This window comes from Humulus lupulus, chromosome 9 (assembly GCF_963169125.1).
Source record: "Humulus lupulus chromosome 9, drHumLupu1.1, whole genome shotgun sequence".
Taxonomy (NCBI): domain Eukaryota; kingdom Viridiplantae; phylum Streptophyta; class Magnoliopsida; order Rosales; family Cannabaceae; genus Humulus; species Humulus lupulus.
In genome coordinates, this window is record NC_084801.1 from 156,065,155 (window position 1) to 156,082,460 (window position 17,306).

The following is a 17,306-nucleotide window of genomic DNA, read 5'->3' on the forward strand; positions in this document are numbered from 1 at the left end:
AGAATTTTGTTGCTGCTGATGATGAGTGGTCGGTTGGGGTTGTTGCTGCTGCTGTCTAAATCTTGGCTGAAAGAATCCCTGTGGTTGTTGTTGGAATGACTGCTGTTGGCTTGAAGATTGGCCTTGCTGATCATTCTTCCAAGAGAAGTTGGGATGATTCCTCCACCCTTGATTAAAGGAGTTGGAGTAAGGGTTGTTGTCGCTCTGTCGAGGAAAATTCCCAATAGCCTGAGCCTGCTCCATTGGCATGTTGTTTACATCAGCATACTGACACTGTTCATAGGCATGAGGGCCCCCACATATTTCACACAAAGTCTGGGCCTGTTGTACTGGAGCTGTTATCACATTGCCTTGCAATTGCTTAGTCAAGGCCTCAACTTGAGCGGTCAATTTCGAAATTGCATCCACTTCATACATACCGGCCACTTTCCTTGAAGAACTTCTTTCACTTGGCCACTGCTGATTATTCATGGCCATTTCTTCCAACAAGTCATATGCCTCATTGGCACTTTTTCTCATAAACGCACCACCAGCTGCTGCATCAATGAGTGTGCGAGTAGTACCACACAACCCATTATAAAAGTTATGGACTAGCATCCATTTCTCTATTCCGTGATGCAGGCACTTTCTTATCAACTCTTTGAATCTCTCCCAAGCTTCATAAAGAGATTCATTATCCAACTGAGAAAAATTATTGATCTCTCCTCTCAACTTAGCTGCTTTAGCTGGAGGGAAAAACTTAGAGAGAAACTTCAGTGCTAGATCATTCCATGTATTGATTGAGTTAGGTGGCAAGGATACCAACCAACTCTTAGCTCGCTCCCTCAGAGAAAATGGGAACAATCTAAGTCTGATAGCATCATCACTAACTCCGTTTAATCTTAAATGTCTGACAGAGATCCATGAAGTTAGAGAGATGCATGTTTGGGTCTTCAGTGGGTAGTCCCCCAAACTGGACTGTGGATTGAACCATCTGAAGTATGGCTGGCTTTATTTCAAAATTGTTTGCATCTACGGTGGGTGGTCTTATACAAGACTGGACCCCTGTCATTGTTGGCAAAACATAGTCCCTCAGGCTACGGTCGGGTGGATTCTTACCATTAGCTGGGTCTTCTATGGCACCCCCATTATTACCGTAGTTGGCCATAACTTCCTCTTGCTCAATCCTATGTGCAACTCTTTCCAACCTTTTGTTTTTTCTGTTTTGCCGACAAGTCTTCTCTATCTCAGGATCAACAGGCACTCTTGCAGCTGGTCCTTGACGTCGCATAAACCAATGGTACCTGAGATGAGATAAGAAGAATTTGACACAAACAAGTTAGCAAAAAGTGAAAAGAAAACCAAATTAGAATTTAATCCAACTAACGTAATATTAACTAAACAATTCCCCGGCAACGGCGCCAAAAACTTGTTGCTTATATTTTAATACACGCAAGTGCACGTATCATACAAGTAGTACTCACACAGGTGAGGTCGAACCCAAGGGAATTGTAGCTAAGTACTAACAAAATTGGATCTATATTTCTATTTGGCTACAATAAAATTTGGTGTTTAAATAATAATGCAGAAACAAAATAAGCAAAATCAACAAATAAGAAATTAAGGGTTTAACAATGGATGCGAAGATAGGGATATGATTTCAATTGCTTCAATTACCCAATTGTTAACGCTAGTTGACTATTCTTCTTCTTTCACTGAAATGACAGATTAAAAAAAATTACCTAAACTCTTTTCAGATCATTTAGGTTCTAAATTGCATTGTCAACTATTGCATTTCTGAGATAGCACGACAATCAATTCGCTTTAAGTAATAATCTATAGGTCACATAGGCTATGCAAATACTTTCGTTTCGCATCAAAACCTATGTTCATTCACTTAGAGCATTCCTAATATTCACTTTTTCAGATTTCACATTAGGATCATGAATCATGCTCGAGGTGATCAATCTCAAACATACATTAAGCATAAATATGAACAAATTTCATAGACAAGCAAGAAGAAATAATCAAATAGCATTAACCATGGGATAATTTCATTCAATATCCATCAAATCCCTAATAAGAGTTTAGTTCATCATCTCAAAATTTAAATCCATAATCAAACTAAACAATAGCATAGGAAAATCAAAGAAAAAAAGGATGAAACTAGATGGGGAGTTGTCGGAGATCGCCCACACTTGCTCCAAAATCCGTCTTCTCTTGTCTTTTCTCTCCTCTTTTCTCTTTTCTTGTCCAAAATCGCGATCCCCTTTTCAGTATGAAGACCTCATTCTATATTCTCCCAAAAATGACGAAATTGCCCTTAAAATTCTGAAGTGTACGGACGATAGCGCCGCGGCCCTACTAGGAAAAAGCAAAATCTCGAGTTTCTGGAAAGGAGCTCGCCGCGGCTCTAATACGCACAAGCGCCGCGGCGCCAATTCCTGCGCCGCGGCCCTACTAGGAATTCAGCACAATCCACTCCAAATGCTTGATTTCTTCACAATTCACTCCAAATGCCCAGAAAAATAAGCTGAACCTGAAATCAAGCATAATTCCGCTCCAAAAACACAAGAACCATTGAAAAGACACTGATAAAGACACTTAAAAAGATAGGCTAAAATTAGCCTAACAAGGTGCTTTACCAGGCACTAGGTTCGCGGTCTTCACCGGGCGGGTGAAAAATGCACCCTTATAGGGTCTCGCCCTAGCGGCCTGCACTCAGCGTGCTTAACGTCGATCCGACCCTTGTTGTCCCGGCATTCATCGTTCCTGATCTTTGTCGTTCCCGACCTTCGTCGTATAATCATGCACACGTAGCATAGCAAGACATAACATTAACAAAAAACACTTAAACACAAATAATCGGGCCATGCCATGCTCTATGGGCACAAACAGTTTTCTTACTTGTGTCCCAAGTTGAAAGATTAATGTGATCCTGAGCACGATCCTCTAAACCCGAACCTTGATGTACAACCTAGTCACAATGCCATAATAAATAGATATCAATCCCTAACCAATTAAGAACTTCAGATTAAAATACTAGCCTTCGAGACCTTGAATTCTACTAAACCGGGTAGTAGAATCCTTCACGAGCCTTAACATTTGGGTTCTCAAGCTTAAAACCTTCAATTGGCCAACATTAGCTATTTGAGCCGCGACCTAGCCCTTAAGGGTTGCGGCAAGCCACAAGTCAGAGAGCCTTGGGCTCTCATCAAAGGGACACGGGCCGCGGCGCCTGGACAAAAATCCGAGGCCCCCAAGCCTTTGAGTTCATGTGGGCCGTGACGCCTGAAGAACAGGGCCACAGCTCAAGCCTCAAAACCCAAAAATCCCATGCATTTTCACTACATTTTCCTCAGCCTAACTTACCGATTCTCGTCCAAATCAACCCCTACACTCAAAATTCAACCTACAGTTCATACCATAGCAACTTGACCAGCATAACCACCCCAATACTTAGCATATAACCCATTAAAACCCAAAAATCAGACTAAGCTTAAACTTTAAAAACAACTTCTAACTACAGCCAAGAACTTAACACAATTCAGTATAGACCCTTACCTCTGTGATGATTTTGGCCTGAGCTAATTCCCAAGCACCTCAAGCTTCCAATTCTTCAATTCCTTAGCCAAGCTCCTCAAGAATTCATCAATACCTTCAAGAACACCAAAGAGAGGGATAGAGCCGAGAGAGAGAGAGAGAGAGAGAGAGAGAGAGAGAGAGAGAGAGAGAGAGAGAGAGAAGCCTGAGAGAGTGTGTGGGTTCTAGTGTCTAAGGCCATCCAAGTCTATTCCCCAGCTTTCAAAATATCTAAAATGTCCTTAAGTCTATCCTTAATCCTTTAATGCCACCAAGGGCAATCCCGTCATTTGCCACATCCCGCAAAGAGTGTTACTACAATTCCCCACTTAACCCCTGACATACTTAAATAATCACTAACTCACTACTCGTTATCCAGTAATCTCGAACACATTCTATATCCCCAAAACAACCCTAGGCTCCCCTCGAGCTGGGTACTCGACCACGTTGTGACTTTTTCGCTATTCTGCTCCCTAGGACCGTCTCGAATCGCACCTCTCAAATATATCACCACAATCTTGCGGTATCAAGCATAACACGCATATAACTGACATTTATGCCCTCAATGGGCCAAAATTACAAATATGCCTCTATTAACCGAAATGGGCCCACATGCATATTTAATTCCCCTAAACATGTATTTCTAATCACATAATCATTTAATCCACGTATTAACATAATTAAATTAGTTATTGCCCTCCCAGCATGCTAATCAAGGCATTAAGCCTTATTAGCAAATTTGGGATGTTACAACTATCCCCTCCTTACAGAAATTTCGTCCTCGAAATTTACCTGAATATCTCGGGATATCGATCTCGCATATCTGTCTCAAGCTCCCAAGTTGCCTCTTTCACTTTGTTGTTCCTCCACAACACCTTTACCAAGGCAATGGTCTTGCTCTGCAAGACTTTATCCTTTTGGTCTAGTATTTGAACTGACTTTTCCTCATAAGATAAATCTTGATCCAACTACAGGTTCTCATAGCTCAGCACATGCATAGAATCAGATACATACTTCCAGAGCATAGACACATGAAATACGTTGTGAAACCCTGATAAGGCTGGAGGCATTGCCAATATGTAAGGTTGCCAAAAAGCGGAGCCCCTTGAGGACATAACTTCTTTTAATATTTTGGGATCATCTTCTAAATGAAATACTATTGGATATTGCCAGGTGACTTCCTCATTATTTCCTTCTATAAGGCATAATGTCACTACTTGAGAGCACTTCTCATTTGATCCCAACTCTCTGAGCCTTTGGCTTCTTCTAGGAAATAGTGGTTGCTCACCAACCATTTTAGGAGTCTTTTCTTGAGGCTCACTAGTTTGAATAGGTTCTTTTAGTTTGTTGTCATCACATCACATGTTCTTGAAGAACTCAACCTCTCTTGATTCAATTGTCACATTAGACTCCAAGTCTAACAATATATAAGCTTTGCTAGTTGAGGCATAGCCCACAAATGCACATCTTATAGTCCTTGGACCCAACGTGGTCCATTTAGGATTTGTGATCTTGTAATAAGCAAGACTGTAACGTCCCGATTTCCCTAATAAGGCTTACTTCCTTGATTAGGGGGGCCAGATGGGCAATAACTTATTAATTACATTATTATGTGATGATGTGCATGATTATATGAATTATGTGAGTTATATTATAATATGATTGTATTTGCACGTTTAGGTGTATTAAGTATGCTTGTGGGCTCGTTTCTTATTACAAGGAATTTTTTGTAATTTTATCCCATTGATGGCATATTTGAATATATGTGTGTTATATGTTGAGACCACATTATTATGTGGATATATTTAAGTTATTAGGCATGAGATGATCATAAGGAGCAAGTTAGCGGTTTAGTCATAACGGAGTCAAATACCCGCCTCGGGGTGAGCCTGGGGGTATTTTGATAATTTAGTACATTGTCAGGGTTTAGCGAGAAATGGGAAACCATTTGATGAGTATTTGAGGTAATTGGAATTGCGAGGTGTTAATTATGATTAGCGGGAAAAAACGGTTAAATACGATCTTGCTCTCGAGAGCATTAGGTAGTAAGTTATTGGGCAAGGGGCAATTTGGTCTTTTCATGCCAAGAGAAAGTGACTTAGTCACTAGCTTACTTAAAGGGAAGGAAACATAGAATTTAGGAAAAACACTCTCAGATCCTTCTCTATCTCTCTCATTAGCACTTGGGGGTTTTTGTTGAATTTTGAGGAGGAAAGGCTCAAAACTTGGAGGATTGAAGCTAGGAAGCGATTAAAAGCACGATAGGGGCGCGATTCTTCTTTGAGGTAAGGCGATGCTCTGTTTTCTTGGTAAATTCCTGCTATGGTTTAATTTTTAGCAAAGTTTTAAGCTATGGTTGGGTTTTGATTTGGGTTAAAGATTTGGTTTGGTTTTTGAAATGTTGGTACTACTTATGAAGTGTTTTTTAGAGTTTTAGATTCATTTGGGACCTTGGTGCAAGTTTGGAGTAATATTTTCAGAGTTTTGGCTCGAGGAAAATGGTGGAAAAACCCAATTTTTCTGGGTTCACGTAAGGGCGTTGTGGTGCTATTCTTTCGAGCCGCGGCGCTGGGGAGACCCAAGGAAAGGTGGCCCTGGCTGGGTGCCGCGGCGCTTGTAAGGTTGTGTTGTGGTGCTAAGATATTTTCAGGGGTTTTGATTTTGTATTTTTAGGGCAGAGGCCTAGGGGCTCAGTGGACAATTTCATGACCCCATGTGGGGGAATTAGAGGTCTCGGGAGCACGGGATTGGTCCCGAGGTCCCATTATGGAATCGAATGGTAATGAGAATGTTATTTGTGGGTTGTGACTATGTTACCGCTAGACTCGAGAGAGGATCATTCCTGGGGGTTGTGCTTGCTTGCTTATTTTCTTGCGCTTGGACCAAAGGTAAAAAAGCTGCACCCAATACGTGATGTACGTGATTAGGGCTTGGCTGGGTTGTTGAATATAAATTTGATTAGGGCTTGGGCCCCTATAAATGTGCATGATTATTATTATTATGCCTGTGATTGTTTGATTAAACATGTTGAATGCTCTGTATATGGATATTTACTATACAATGTATGCCTATTTACATTATCTGATTGAGAAAGGCTTGACGTGTGAGTCAAGGACGGTAATAGCGTTGAGCGCTAGTCGAATGCATTGACTTATAAGTCAAGGGTGGCAATAGCACGCTGAGCGCTGGTCATTGTGGTTAGGCCTAATCAGGAGCACATCATACGCTTGTCTGACCCAATGGTCGTGGAAAATTCAGCACTAGGTATGCTGGGCTAACTCCAAAGCTGGTTATATAGAGGATAGGGTAATGGGCCCCGAGGTGACTTATTTGTCCCATATCCTAGGGCTGAGCCCCAGTATGATTCATTAATCATTTGTCTAGGGCAACGAGCCCCAGTGTGATGATGCAGTCAATTATCTGAATAGAATGCTTACATGAGTAGGGTTATTACTGCTAGGTATGCTTATTATGATTCTGTAATATGTTATTAAGTACTTACGAGCATGTTTAAGTTTTCTTGCTGAGCCTTGGTTCATGGGTGCTATGTGGTGCAAGTAAGGGAAAAGGGAAGCTAGACTAGCCATGAGTTGGAGAGCTTCGGTGGCAATGTGTACATATGTGGCTGCTCAACCACTACGACCAGGATTTCTCAGAGGAACTAGGGTTAAACCTTATTTTGCCGATTAGGTCGGATTTTTGTATCTTTTTGAGTTGTAATTACCCTTTTGGAACTGTAAACAACTTTGTAAATGTTTATTATGGGATCCCATGTACAAACTTAACATTTTAATGAAATAACTATTCCTTTTGACTGGAATTTTTAACCGTAAACCGGTAATCACGTTTATTACATGTTTATGGCCAAATGACTCGATTAGTGAGCCTTTCACTATTTAAAATACACAATGTAATAGTCATGACTAACCAGGGTGTTACAAAGACACTCCCACACTTTAAGATAACCAATGTTTGGTTTCTTTCCTTTCCATAACTCATATAGAGTTATATTGTTTTTCTTCATGGGAATACGAATCAAAATATGATCCCACAAATTAAAACTTAATTTTGAATGTAATAGCATAATATTAATCATCTCAAGAAATGTTCTATTTTTCCTTTCCGCTATACCATTCTATTGTGGAGTATATGGGGCGGTACATTCATATATTGTTCCATGCTCTTCACAAAACAAATTGTATTCATTTGAAAAAATTTCACCACCCCTATCGCTTCTTAGCACTTTTATTTTCCTTTCTAACTGATTTTCAACTTCCACTTTATAAGCTTGAAGCACATTAAATGCTTCATATTTGTTCTAAAGAAAATATACATATGTGAACCTAGTGCAATAATCTATGAAAGTAATAAAATATCCATTTCTTCATTTACTCAACATTCTATTTAGTTGACATAAATCACTATATATCAAACCTAACAATTTAGAATTTCTATCAACACTAGGAAAAAATTTCTTTACCATTTTAGTTCACACCTATCATGCTCAACATTATCACAATTAATCAATCCACTTTTAATTGCTCTTTTAATTGTCCTAAATCTCATATGTGCAAGTCTAACATGCCACAAAGTAATAGAATTTGAGTCAAGCATATAATAATAAGAACTAGAAGCTTTATTGTTCAAATTATCAATAGAGGTACAAAGTTTGAACATGTCATCGTAGCATATCCCTTCCCCATAAATACATTTATCTTGGACAAAGTAAGCTTGTTGGAATCTATCACAACCTTGATTCCCGGTTTACCAAGAAAATTTCCACTCACAAGTTTTTTACTCATTTCTGGTACATACAAAATATTAGTGAGTAAAACCTTCTTGTCGGATGTGAAGAATAAATCAGTTGTTCCCTTTCCTTCAACCTTGGACCTTTTCTCATTTCCAATTTGGATTTCATGCCCTTCCTTTGAAGTTTAAAAGGACTTGAATAAAGATCTATCATAAGTAACATGAATGGTAGTAAGTATCATACCACCATCCATTTACATTTCCATGTATGGCATTTATCTTACTCAGTGTTGCCACTAGCTCTTATTCGGTTGAGTTGACTCTTGCTGATTATTATGGTTCCTTGTGAACCTACAATCTCTTGCAAAATGGCCATTCTTGCCATATACAAAGCAAGGTCCTTTGGAACTCTTGAATTAACCTTCATTCTTCTTAGGATCCAAGGGTATTTTACCCTTGCCTTTACTCTTGCTAATTTCGTTGCCTTTGTTATTTTTGGGAGCATTAGCCACCACATTGGCCTTAGAATTCTTTTCATTAAACTCTTTCGCATTCTTTTCTATTGAATAGGATTCCTCCTTAATCCTCAAACGTTTCAGAATTTTCTCCAAAGAAATCTCCTCATTCTCGTGGCGGATTTTCTTTCTACAGCCCCTCCAAGATGGAGGCAACTTGGCTATAATGGCACCAACAAGAAATTTCTCTAGAAATACAATATTAAGGATAGATAGCTTATTTACAACAATTTGTAATTCATGGATTTGGGAAAGAAGGGGTTCCATATCATAAAACTTAAATTCCATGTATTGAGTATAATGAATTTCTTTGTACCTTCTTCTTCCACTTTGTACTTATTTTCCAAGGCTTCCCATTACTCTTTAACAATCGTTGTGTTGGTGTAGAGATCATATAATTTGTCCAATAGTGAATTGAGAATGTGACGCCTACATATCAATTCATCTTCTTGTCTAGCAAAAACCTAATCTTGTCTTGCCAACGAACAAAGCTAGTCCCATCTAATCTATCTAATCTCACAAAATCTGGTGTCATGTATTTCAAAGCCAAAATCAAAGATGATTCTTCCATGATGATGTATCTCAGATAATAGATAATTTGAATGTTTGAAGAGAGTAAGATTATACCACCTTAATATTAAGAATCTACACACAATTGTCCTTGACAGAGACTAATAAAAGATTGAGATAGAAAATGCAAACCCTAGTTTGTAGATCAAACTTCTTGGATCTTCTTAAGAGCTTTAAACCCTTGCTAGAACACCACTTGAATTTCTTCTTCTTCAATGAAAACACAACCAAGGCTTATACATAAGGAGTATCACTATCTAAATACTCTATTTCTTAGCCCTTAATGGATGCTTGAGGAATTTCTAAGAGTAAATGGGAATTGAGATTGAACAAGCCATTAAATTCATAAAGACAGGCACTTTCCTTATGAATTTCTTGGAGAAAACTTGTACACGTGAGAGCTAAAGATAGAGAGAGATTTGAAAGAGTGATCAAGTCTGTCAAAACTCTATAAGAACCCTTTTATAGTGTAGGCATCGTCATTAGGTCTAATTAATAGGATTAGAGCCTTAAAACACATCATTTAGAGCTTAAAATACATGTATGTTTGCCTTTTGGGCATCATCAAAACCCACGGGTTTCAGGCAATGCAACACCAATAGGGTGGTGACGCAACGCCACTCTGACAGATCAAAACTCTCAAATTGACCTTAAACACCTCCAAATGCTCCCAAATTTTTTGGGCATCCTTGGATACCTTATTGTATCACTTTGGACCCAAAAACACAATTTTTAAATGTCTACAATTGAAACTCAAATTCCACATCTTCGGTAAGTGTTTTACACTTAGTTTGTGTAAGAATACTTTATCTTTGTATTTTAACAAATCCTAACAGATCCTCGGTTGAGACATGAGTAACACGTAGCAAACCACTTTGAACTTGCTATCAAATAAAGTGATAATCTAGAACTTCCACAATTAATTTGGTTCGAAAAAAATGATCACATCAGAAGAAATTGATCTTGAACTTTGTAGAATAAAAACTACTATTGAGTAGAACATATTGTGATGGAAAACAAGGAAAATAAAGGGGAATAGAAGATTATAGATGAAGTTATAGTGAGGTAAGAGTTGGTTTTTGTATTTTTTGTTTTTTGAAATAATAATATTAGTAATTGTAGCATTAGGAAGATTAGAGAATATAAGTGATTGTAAATAATAAAAGTATTGGAGAAGAATTTTGATAGGGTAAAGAGGGAAAATGGGAGAAGAAGCATAACAAGGAAAAACATAATATAATTTATATATATATATAAAGGAAACAAGAAAAAGAAAAGAAGAAAAAGAAACAAGTTTTTTTTAATGTGAGTATACAATACTATAAAAAGGAATAAAATGTTAAAAAAGAGTAAATATATAAGATTGACGGTAGTTTGAAAATAGGAGAGTTTTTATTTTTTTTATATTTTTTAAGAAAGATAAAAAAAGTAATTGAGTGAGAAGAGAAACCCTACAATTATTATTATTATTATTATTATTATTATTATTATTATTACAATATAAAAATATAATGAAATGAAAGGAAGAAAATGAATGGTAGCAGTGGGTGAGCCTCTGAGAAATCGAGAAATACAAAACCCTAAATTAAAATAATAGAAAGAGATGTGGGCTTGTTGGCGGGGCTGATGGAAGAAAGGAGAAGAGATATATTGGCCTAAGTTTGATTGAGTTGGTAAGATAACAAGATAGAGATACAAATGAGTGGGAGAGAAACAGAGCAAACAAATAAATTTTGGTTTGGCATTTCATTTTTTTTAATACTCTGTTCTATGCTCTTAAGTATGAATCTGATGAAAAATTGGAGAAAGAATAGTGTTATGCAAAACAAAAACAGAACTAGTTCTCAACCACACCAAAAAAAATAGACACCAAACACCACGCAAACCATTGGAAATAATAGCGGAAATAAAAGAATTAACACCATGAATTATACTAGTTCAAGTCACAATGTGTGACTTTACATCTAGTTTGTCAGCTCGAGCAAATCCACTTTAAATGGTCAATGATTACAGCCAAAAACACACTATTGAGATTTAGGTAATTACAAGACTATGTATCAAGGAGAAAGAAAAGGAAACAAGACAATATTACACTTTCCTTTTTCTATCATCCCATTTTACTACTTTCCTTTTTTTGCTTTCTCTCTCAAATTTCTAGATTCTTCTTTATTACAAAAGAAATACAATCTTTGACTTTACACCTCAGTACAACTAACATAATTAAACAAGGAAATCATAGCTGTAAATAAAAAAACGACGCTGAATGTTTCAACATTCAAAGCGCATGCCACAATATTGGCATAACAACATCACCTTAAGTGAATCACACATCCACAAATTTCCACCTTGATTCAAGCTTGAGGTGACCATCAAGTCTTCATAGTTAATTTAGCTGACTATCTTTAGATCTTCTATTTGACATAGCAACAGCCCGAACATTGATCAAGTCCAGGCATAAATTGAACTTAGCACTTAGTAACAGGCTTCGTAATCATATCAACAGGATTGTCATCTATATGGATCTTTTCAACAGTCACTGATCCTTGAGATATAACATCTCTAATAATAAAAAAAAACCCTAATATCTATGTATTTGGTCCTTTCATGGTACATGTGATTCTCGTCAAGTGTATTGTGCTCTGATTATCACAAAAAACCATTACAGTTTCCTGATTTACCCCAAGCTCACTAGTTATCCCATTTAACCAAATCGCCTCCTTAACAACTTCTGTAGTAGCTATAGGCTATGCCTCAGTTTTTGAGAGGGCCACAACTGGTTGCAATGAAGCTTTCCAACAAAAAATACACCCAAACAATGTAAACACATATCGTGTGAGCGATCTTCACTTATCAAGATCCCTAGCATAGTCAGAATCCACATAGCTAACCAACTTATTCTTTTCATCTACACTATCCATCTTCCTGAAGTGTAAACTGCGACTAGTAGTACCCCTAAGGTATCTGAGCAACCATTTAACAGCCTCCCAATGATCTTTCTTATAATGACTCACCATGCTTTTAGCATAGGCCAAATTTGGTGTTGTGCACACCATGGAATATATAATACTCCCAACTGCACTAGCATATGGAACTTTAAGCATCTCTGCCTTATCCTCTTTAGTAATGGGTGATTGAGCATAAGATAGCTTAAAATGAGAGGCTAAAGGTGTTACAACCTACTTGCACGCTGCCATGTTGACCTTCTCTAAAAGTTTCATGACATAGCCTTGTTAAATGACAAACAATTCATCTTTCTTCTTATTCCTCAGTTTCTCCATGCCTAGAATCTTTTTGGTTGCTCCAAGATCTTTCATTTCAAATTCAAAACTCAACTACGACTTAAGCTTCTAAATTTAAACCATGCTAGTTAAAGCAATCAACATGTCATCTACATTAAGTAGTAGAAACACCCCCAAGTAACCATCTATATACTTCATGTACACACAACTATCATAACAAATTCTTACATACTTGTTTCTCTGCATAAAATCATCAAACCTCAGATACCATTGTCGCAAAGACTGTTTTAAACCATACAAGGATTTCTGCAACAAACACACCTTGTTCTCACTCTCGACCTGTATGGAGCCTTTGGGTTAGGCCATATAAATCTGCTCTTCAAGACTTCCATGTAAAAAAGCTATTTTTAAATCCATATGTTCTAACTCCATATCAAACTGAGTGACCAAAGCTAGCAACACCCGTATAGACGTGTGTTTAATTACAGGTGAGAAAAATTCATTAAAGTATATTCCTTCTTGCTGCGTGAAACCCCTAGCCACCAATCTAGCTTTAAACAGTGGCTTACCAACTCCTGTATTGTCTTATTTTTTCTTGTAAATCCATTTACAACTCACTAGTTTCTGTCTTTGAGGTTTATCAACAAGTATCCAAGTCTTATTCTTATGCAAAGAGTCAAATATTCCACTCCTCTTGCATAGCCAACTGTCATTCTTCTTTATTTTTACTTCTAACAAATTCCTTATATGTTTTTGGTTCTTCATCTTCAAGTGCTTCAACAGTAAGAAAAACAAATGAAAATAGATATGCATAGCCATACCTGACTAGCGCAATTCTCGGTCTCTTGGTTCTGTCACAAGTTAATTGATAATCCATCAAGTCATTTTGATAATTTTCTGCATGTTCTTCCTCCTAGTGTTCCACCTCAACTCTAATTATTCTATCAGTAATAATGGATGACGAATCACTGAGTTCCACCTCAAAATCAGTCTTCTTTTGAGCACTAATTTCAGCACTCTTACTACATTCTCCAATTTCCTTCATGTAGTATTCAAACTCTCTGAAAGTGACATCACGACTCAAAAACACTTAGAAGTGTTTCCTTCTTGATACCATAACTTGAAGCCCTTAACACCATTTGGATAATACAAAAACATACACTTCTTAGCTCTTGCATCTAACTTTCCCTGCTTGACATGGACATATGCAATAGAACCAAACAATTTCAAGTTGTCATAACTTGGTGGTGATCCTATCCATAACTCTTCTAGGGTTTTGAAATTAATGGCAACAGATGGACAATGATTAATAAAGTACATGGTTGTGTTAACAGCTTTTCCCCAAAACTTCTTTGGCATATTTGCACTCATGAGCATACATCTAACTCTTTCCAAAATCATCTTGTTCATACGTTCTACAAGACCATTCTGTTGAGGTGTGCGAATCACAGTCATGTGACGAATCATCTATTTTGCCTGACAAAACATGTCGAAGGTATCTCTGAGATATTCCAGTCCATTATTCGTCCTTAGCTTCCTGAACTTCTTCCTTGTCTAAACCTCTACCATCTTCTTCCAAAGTTTGAACTTTTCAAATGCTTCATCTTTAGATTTCAAGATATACAGCCAAACCTTTCTTGAAAAATCATCAATGATAGACATGAAATATCTACCACATCCTATAGATTCATTCTTTGATGGCCCCCATAAGTCTAAATGGACATAGCTCAATGTATCCCTTGTAGTAAAGGATGAATTATGAAACTTAACCCATGTAGCTTTACCATAAACACAGTTTTCACAAAACTCAAGTTTATCAAGATTATCACCACATAACAAACCTTGTTTCTGAAGCTTTACCAGCCCACGTTCACTAACATGTCCAAGCCTCATGTTCCAGAGTTATGATTTTGACTAGTTTTAATCAGCCACTACTGTTGTAACTCCAATTATTGTACTACCCTGCAATATGTATAATCCATGGCTCCTTATGCCTTTCATCACAACCACAGACCTTTTGAGAATTTTAATACACCATCAACGCATTTATAGCTAAAATTGCGATGATCCAACGTTCCAAGAGAAATGAGATTCCTCTTTAACTTAGGACTATGTCTAACCTCAGTAAGTGTCCTCTCCACTCCACCATGCATCTTGCTCCTAACTGTTTTAATTCCCACAATCGTGCATGGCTTGTTGTTTCCAAGCAACACTTGACCATCATCAATCTTTGTGTAGCTTTCAAACCAATCCTTATTAGGTATCATGTTAAATGAACACCCGGAGTCCATAATCCATTGCTTATCTGAGTTTTTAGGTGAAACAACTAGAATATCAACACTTTCATATCCTTATCCTCAAGGACTATAACATTCACTTACTCGATCTCCTTCGCCTTGCCATCATTATTTCTCTTAGGACACAACCTCCTTATATGCCTCTCTTCATGACAATGATAACATTTTACTTTCCTAGCTTCTCTAGATTTTGATCTAGACCTATTTCTACTTCGGTACTTTCTTCTATCTGTTCTTCCTCATACAACTATTAATTCCCCGATTTTCTCCTTTAACTAACTTTTCTGTTGTAACTCTTTTGAATTCAAAGAACCAACAACATCTTCCAAAGAGATAGTCTCCCTACCGTACTTAAAAATATCCACAAAAGTCTCATAAGACTTTGGCAATGAGTGTAAGAGGAGTAGTGCCTTGTCCTCACCATCATACTCAACCTGAATATTTTCTAGATCTAGACAAAGTTTATTAAACTCATCAATATGCTCTTGTAAATATTTACCTTCGTGCATCTTGAAAGTAAAGAATTTTTCCTTCAAATACAATTTGTTTGACAGGTTCTTTATCATGTACAAGCTCTCCAACGTCAACCTGAGTATTTCTTCCTCTGAGTATGTCTTAGGAATTTGAGCCTCCCCTAAGAGTGCTTCATCAAGGCTGAGATTACTAAGCAACACTGTCATCTTCATCTTCCACGGCGAGAAATCATTTGACTCATCAATTTTTCAATATCTTGCTTTGATGTTGAAACAACCATAATGACCCTGCTGTCAAACACCTTTGAAACCAAATTTCAACAAGCAATGGCAGAGAATTAACAAGTAGAACGAACCTGGCTCTGATACTCCTTTGTTATGCAAAACAAAACCAGTACTAGTTCTCAAACACACCAAAAAAATAGATACCAAACACCACACAAACCAACAGAAATAATAGCGAAAATAAAAGAATTAACAACAGGAATTATGCTGGTTCAAGTTACAATGTGTGACTCTACATCCAGTTTGTTAGCTCGGGCAAATCCACTATGAATGGTCAATGATTACAACCAATAATGCACTACTGAGTTTCAACTAATTATAAAGCTATGTGTCAAGGAGAAAGAAAAGGAAACAAGACAATATTACACTTTCTTTTTTCTGTCATTCCCTTTTACTACTTTCCCTTTCTTGCTTTCTCTCTCCAATTTCCATATTCTTCTTTATTACAAAAGAAATACAATCTTTGACTTACACCTCATTACAACTCAAATAATTAAATAAGAAAATCACAGCTGCAGAAAAATGACACCCAATATTTTGACATTCAAAACGCGTGTCACAACATTGGCAAACAGCAGCACCTTAAGTTGAATCACTCATCCACAGAGAGGAAACTTGGTGGGTGTATCTTGGAAAGTTTATTTGAAGAAGGAGAGAAAATAGTTTCTCATTTTCAAAAGTCTAGATTTGGGTGAGTGATGAGGTAATCGATTGGAAGATTAGGATTTTTTTTTCATTTGTTGGTTGTATTGGCTAAGGTTGGACATGAATAAATGGTTTGATGAATAGTGGCTAATTTTGTTTTTGGGATTGAAAAAGAGATTTTGACAAAGATTGTAGGTGAAGTTGAAGAAGATAGAATGAGAATAATGAGTAAGAGAGAAATAAGAAAATGTGATGATACAAAGGGAGTGTGAGATATTTTACCAAGAATTTATCAGTGGGATGAGAAAATTGTAACGATAGAATAGAAATAGTTAGAGAAAGCACATGAAACTGCGTTTTTTTTTTCTTTTTTTCTTCAATGAAAAAAGAAAGAATTAGAGGATCAATTATGGTCGTGAGGCTTTATTGGCTTCGGTATCATGTAGAAGTTTAGAGAGAGACACAATTGATAAATTATGGCACAAGCCTTTTCATTGATAGATGCACATATTTATACACAATACAATAAACATAAAAGATAAACTAAAAAAATGAGTAACTACCAAAATATATAAATGGGTAATTAAAAAATTGAATCTATTTAGTTACAATTAATTTTCTCATTATGAATATATATAGTTAACTCTGCTATTATCTTTATCAGAAGGTTGGAATTTTAAGAGAAGCTTGTCATTTGTGGTTGTTGGATTTCATTTTAATAAAAATTAATGGAAGAATAAAATTTCATAAAATAATTCTACAGAGGCATAATTGTTATTTAAAAGATTTCAATGATTAGTTTGGTCGAAGATTATAGGATAGAATATTTTGGTTGTTTTGGAATATATATGTACCAGCCAATTATAGTATTTATCAATAAAACAAGATTAACTTTGATATATTATCCAAACTATAATAGGTTAATTGTGTATATATATATATATATATATTTATATAAAATGATTATATGGG

General features: G+C 36.7%; 1 protein-coding gene and 1 non-coding gene across 2 annotated transcripts; one reads left to right on the top strand and one right to left on the bottom strand.

Moving 5' to 3' along the window:
- The first annotated feature begins 607 nt into the window (after nucleotides 1-607).
- On the top strand, nucleotides 608-714 carry LOC133802820 (small nucleolar RNA R71). The gene has a single exon (XR_009877566.1). It is a non-coding gene; the product is annotated as a small nucleolar RNA R71 (small nucleolar RNA).
- A 13,920-nt stretch (nucleotides 715-14,634) lies between these two features.
- On the bottom strand, nucleotides 14,635-15,611 carry LOC133800209 (uncharacterized). The gene is made up of 2 exons (XM_062238162.1): nucleotides 15,212-15,611; nucleotides 14,635-14,939 (listed from the first exon to the last, which is right to left on the bottom strand). Exons 1-2 carry the CDS (start codon nucleotides 15,609-15,611, stop codon nucleotides 14,635-14,637), a joined length of 705 nt encoding a protein of 234 aa, XP_062094146.1.
- Between the last annotated feature and the right edge of the window lie 1,695 nt (nucleotides 15,612-17,306).

What these genes read in the sequence shown, in the direction of transcription:
- LOC133800209 (XM_062238162.1), bottom strand. Translation starts at nt 15,611, where the DNA reads ATGACAGTGTTGCTTAGTAATCTCAGCCTTGATGAAGCACTCTTAGGG. An exon ending in AAAAGAGTTACAACAGAAAA is followed by an intron (nt 14,940 to 15,211) that starts GTTAGTTAAAGG and finishes CTAAAAACTCAG; the next exon opens with ATAAGCAATGGATTATGGAC.